Genomic DNA, 5834 nt, shown 5'->3' with positions numbered 1-5834 from the left:
ACTAACCAGACAAAAGTTTATTACACCTCAATTAAAGGTACTGCGTTATTATTTTTATATCTAGTTATCTTTGTCGTTCTAAACCCTCGAACCATACGACCCCAATAGATACATGACATCAGGGTCTCACCATATGTAGCCCAATCCCAAAATTTCTTTATTTTTACTTTTTAATTTTTGTTATTTGAATTATAACAATATTTAGTTAGTATAAACGCTTTGTTATAAGTATATTAAATAGATTTTGTTACCAAAGTATCTTATCAGTGACAGTATACATGAGCTGTGTGATTGAAATAACTCGGAGTAAAGGAATTTAAAACCTAGCTGTCTCTCATGTGAATTATAAAATAATAAAACAAAAATCAAGTCAACAATAGTTTTCTTTATCTCAATCCAATGGTAAACCGGATACCGGAGCCAAGTGATACGATTTACGTCGCAATAATATATTCGACACTGATTAAGATAGTAAGGACCCGTGTCATTTATTATTAATGAACAACAGCAAATTATTTTAGGGAGAAAATGAATATCTACAAAAAGGTAAAAAAAATAATTGCATTAATAGAAGTAGTAGTTAACTATACGACCAACCGTTATGTAAAACTAATTGATAACTGCAATAGCATATTAAAAAAAGTCGATGTTGCGGCGTACGTTATCGTATAGTTTTTTTTTCTATTATTATTATTGTGATAAGCAGACGATCGATTTTCTGATGATCAGCGAAGAAACACCAGTCTCCAAATAAATGCCTCACTATGCACATACAGCAAAATTTCGTTTTTATTAATTTGTAGTTAAGCGATCTAAGTAGCCTTCTTCTTGTTAAAAGAAAAATACAGTCCACATTAGCAACAGTCGAAGAGCAAAAGCAATATTTACTACAAGTAAAAATGAAAATGTTTATAATTTTCCATTATTAACTAAAATAATTGATAATATTTATTTATTTATTTATTTATTGCAGACCATACAATACTATTGAAACAAGTACCCTAATTATACTCATAGTACGTTAAATAAACAGTTTTGATCCATCATATATAAATCGTTAGTGTTATAAAAACTGCAGAACTATAAATCTAACTATAATTTTACATATAACTAAGATTTTTGAAAATTAAATACTATATATTTTTTATACGAAGTATTTTGTTGTAAAATGATTATTTCAATCGAGAATTTTAGAAAAAAAGATTTTTCATTTTATATTTTTAAGCAAGTAAAACGTAATTTCAGAAAATTTTTGTAATGAATTTTTTTTTAAAAATAATATCAAAATCTATAATATATATTCTATACATTTAACGCTAAATAATTTAGTTTAAGAAATAATTACTCTGGGACATTTGAATTTTTTAAAGCTGTTTTTCAATCATAGCTTTTATGTATCACAGCCCAACTTTTTTTCTTGTTTTACAAAAAAATGTAAAAAATTAAAATAAGTTTCTGTACAACAATTCCTTAATTTTTTTTTTAATTTTCATACAAAAATCGTACTTTTTTCTTTAACTTTAATGTTCGTTTTCACTAATAAGATTTCATTTTAATTTCATAGGTCAAGTTTCTCTTTCAAAATAAAGTATATCGCATAAGCTTTAATTTAAGATATATAAAGGTATTATACATAAAGTTAAGTTAGAATAGCTCTATTTTCTACATGTGAGTTTAAAATTTTAAACATTGTATAAAGGAAAATTATTCAATTTAAAAAATAGACTGAAAGAGGTATATTTAATTTAATTTAATTTTATTGATCCATATATCTTTCAAAAAGTTAAAAATATAAAATCGATAATTTTAACAATAAAATATTATATTTTTAAATATGATAGCCATTTTCACCACGAAGTTCAGAAGTTAAATTTTTTTCATTAAAATTAATGTATATTATATAAACTTTTATATATTATATAAATATGTAAAATTGTTAGTATTTCCGGAATATTTTCATAAATTAAGTAGATAAAGTTAAAATTTTGTGTAAATATTACCATTTTGAAACCCTTTCTGTTGCCAAATAAACGTCCAAATTGACTAATTAAATTAAATTAACTAAATAATACATTGAGTGAGTATGTAGCACGGGCGGAGCAAGTATTATAAATTTACGCTACGAAATGAACCCACCCGCGCTACATAACTACTCTATTTAGATATTAATAGAAAATATGTTATAAAATATATTAATATTTAAAAATATTAATAAGTTCTTTTTGTATTTATTCTTGTTATTTATTCTAAAAATCAAAATAATCTTGTCAGACACAAATTTTTCATTAAATATTCTATACGAGTAAAAAATAAAAAATGTAATAATAGAAAATCTACCATATAAAATAAACTGACTCTTAACAAATTATTTCATTATAATATTTTTTATTCTTATTAAAATTTCCAAATAATTAAAAAAATATGATTTTTATAACTATTTTGTCTATTTTACTATTTAACGTCACATTAATAAAATCTGATAACAGACCAAAACATTGCAATTATTCTAGATACTTGTTGAACTATTTTAAACTTGGTGAACAATATTTGTTTCAAATGTATAAAAATATTGAAATTTATACCGAAGAAGATTTAAAAAAATATGGACAAGCTATTCAAACTCATGGCGATGTTGTATTATTAATGATTCAAGATCTTCTGACAATTGATGGATATCATTTTCCTTATGATTTAATGACGGTAAATTTATATTTAAACAATAATTCTGGTTCGATAAATGTAATGTATAGATATGAGACAGGTAATAATATTGAATATAACAAAGTTTTTCTTGGTGTAAAAGGTTTAAGATTACAAAATTATTCTATGATGACCCAGTTAGAACGTTTTATTGATAATTATTGTTCTAATGTACTATTATCAGAATTTGTCAATTATCCTAATGAGGACATGTCTAGTCAATTAAATATTGATGAATTAGACTTTGTTACAAAATATCTAAAAGGAAAAATTATTAAAGAAATAATTCCCGAAATAGTTGAAATAAACAACATAACAAGATTTCACCCTGAAAATGTGTTATTTTATAATATAATGTTAAATCAGTCAGATAAAAATTTAATATATGGTACTGAATTAAGACAACATCAAGAATTTGTTAATGGTAAACCAAAAAATATTTTAGACCTTCTTCGATTTGTTCCTCTTGATTTGCAGTGTGCTGACAAAACTAACTTGACTATACATGATATATTTCGTTTTGTGAAGTATCAATATTTATTCATTGACATGAGAGTATTCCAAAAACTTTTAATTGGTGCAACTTTTCATCCTATCGGAATGCTTATAGCTAATTTCGTATATTTAGTATCTGAAATGATTAAAAATGATATAATCCTCCAAGATTACAAGTCTTTAAAATGTTTGTGTAAACGAATTAAAGAGATTCTACAATCATATATTACTTTACACATTTTTAGGGAACCCGCAAATATGTTTCTTATATCTATTCTTAATCATTTATATGTAATTTTATATTGGTTTCGTGGCACACGTCCAATAGAAAACGATTTACCAGATGTAATCATAAAAAAATTAAAAGATTTTATGGATAATATTATGATAAAGTTCAATATAGACTCAGAAACAAATGTTACGGAACAAAATCTAATGGAGATATATGGAATCATATTAGAAAATACTGATCAAGTTGATTTATATGTTAAAAAACTCGAAAACTATGCAGATTCATTTCATTTGATTTATGACATACAGGCAGTTCAAAGAATAAACATTAAAGACTTTAAATTCTTTCTAACACCAGATTTAATAGGTAAGTTTTAATATAGTAAATACAGTACGTTGCATTCATTTTTGAACAATTGTTAGATTCTTAGTCTTTAATTTTAACATAAACAATCTTTTTTTATTGTAATATTTATATAAAATATATTTTTAAACATTTTAAAATATACATTTTAAGAAAAAATATGATAATTAAATTTCTTATTGATGCTTTAGTAAAAATATCTAGAGTATATTAAAGTTTTTATTAAATTATAAGCTTATAAACACTATATTTTTTTGGTAAAAATTCAAGTTAGGGTAAAATATAGAAGAACAATATTACTTTTAAAATTTTTAAATACTCTAGATTATAACATTGATAAGAATTTTTGGTATCAAAAATGTGAATGTTTTTCTTCACATTTATTGTACGAAGTAGCTAATAGATTTTTAAAACATTTTTTATTAATTTCTAAAATTTTATATCTTTACATAAATTTTAAATATATTATGACTATTAGACTGAAATTTTTACAGTTTATCAGAAATTAAATTAACATAAATATTTACTTATATGTTTTACTAAAAATATTAAAGTATTTTAAATAGTTCTTCAGTTAACATGAATATAAAAAACCTAGCACAGTGGAGTCATGAAACATGAAATATTTTAATACTGAAAACTGCCATAACTTTTTGAAAAATAAATAAATAATAATAATTTTTTTTATATTGAAATCTTAGATGTTTCGCTTTCATTTGATAACATTTTTTGAAAATCTGACTCAAAACCTGCCCACTGGGGGGATTCAAAATAGCAATTTTTGCACACAAGTAAAGCTTTTTCAATTAAATTTTTGAAAATATTCCGGAATATTGACACTTTTATTTAATCTTAAATTAGAGCTTATATTATGTACTTTACTATGAAAAAAGAAAATTCGCAATATAGATTCTTATATATATCTTCTTGGTAAAAATAGCTACTGTATTCAAAAATATACTATTTTTGTGCTAAAATTCTAGGTTTTGTATTTTATTTTATTTTATTTTATAATACTTTACAAGGGGTAATACATCGACTTTCATAAATATTACATAATTTAATTGACATAAAATAAATTTCATAAGACATAAGAAGTTAAACATATTTAACTTATTTTTTTACTTTTTTAAAGTCGAAAATGAAACTTTAAATTTTAAATTAGCTTAAATTGTCAATTTTATTTAACAACGAAAGTTACTGAATCGGTACCACTTGTGTCTTTCACGGTTAGGGTTCGACGTTCAAATCCACCTGTGACAATTTATATTTTCATTTCTTTTGTGTTAGAAAAAATATGTTCACATCCTTTGATTTAAATTCAATAACTTCAATAAATATCAAGGTTCGATCCCATCACTGTAGTCCTCCCTCGTAAGAAGAAATTTCTTATTTATATTCAAATTATTTTACTAAGCGTTTTTTTTTTTTTTGAGGCTGTCATTTATTTTCTCTGCTCTCACTTGACTAATTTATTTGAACGATACATTAAATGATCACATATAGTATCTAGTTAAAGATATATTATCCTCATAAATTGAAAAAAAATCCCATAATGTAATAAAAAGTGGCATAACCAGCTTTATCCAAGTACAAATAATTAAAATCATTCATTTCTAATATTTTTAAAGTATTTATTCTCGAATGAGATTTGATATGATAAATGATTCAACTGCAAAAGTAAACAATTTTACTTTGTAATTTGATAATTTTTTAACTCTATTTGTGTTTTTATTACCATTCTATAATAAAACAAATTTTTTAGTAATATGTTGTTATATAAATAATTTCTAAAAAAAATTATTAGCTTCGATGCGAAGCTGAGAAGGTATTAATTTTACTATGATGTGTTTTTTTATTTTTTTTTTTGTGTCTGTGAACGCTCAATCTCAGCTCTCGCTGGACCGATTTTGATGAACAATATGTCAAAAGATCACAAATCGTATCTAGTCGAAGACATTACCCTCAAAAATTGAAAAAAATTCCCTCGTTCCCCGTAAACGGGGGAAATCCCCCAAAAAATTACAAATTTAAAAATCGCTAA

At 23.6% G+C, this 5834-nt stretch overlaps 1 protein-coding gene across 6 annotated transcripts in view; it reads left to right on the top strand.

Moving 5' to 3' along the window:
* Positions 1-604: 604 nt before the first annotated feature.
* The window catches only part of LOC126903368 (uncharacterized), an 8849-nt gene continuing 3619 nt past the window's right edge, over positions 605-5834 (top strand). The window contains exons 1-4 of one of the 6 annotated variants that reach the window (XM_050681547.1): positions 704-893; positions 974-1016; positions 1565-1624; positions 2511-3793. In XM_050681547.1, the coding sequence (XP_050537504.1) occupies positions 2557-3793 (1237 nt within the window). In that variant the 5' untranslated portion in view covers positions 704-893; positions 974-1016; positions 1565-1624; positions 2511-2556. Of the gene's footprint in view, positions 894-973; positions 1057-1564; positions 1625-1702; positions 1735-2379; positions 3794-5834 lie in introns of those variants that run through there. The other 5 variants (XM_050681545.1, XM_050681546.1, XM_050681548.1 and 2 more) reach the window with 5 other exon arrangements.

The sequence above is a fragment of the Daktulosphaira vitifoliae genome, unplaced genomic scaffold, assembly GCF_025091365.1.
Source record: "Daktulosphaira vitifoliae isolate Bord-2020 unplaced genomic scaffold, ASM2509136v1 Scaffold_3, whole genome shotgun sequence".
In the NCBI taxonomy this organism is placed as follows: Eukaryota; Metazoa; Arthropoda; class Insecta; order Hemiptera; family Phylloxeridae; genus Daktulosphaira; species Daktulosphaira vitifoliae.
The sequence above is the reverse complement of the archived record's forward strand: the minus strand, read 5'-3'. Positions and strand labels throughout refer to the sequence as shown.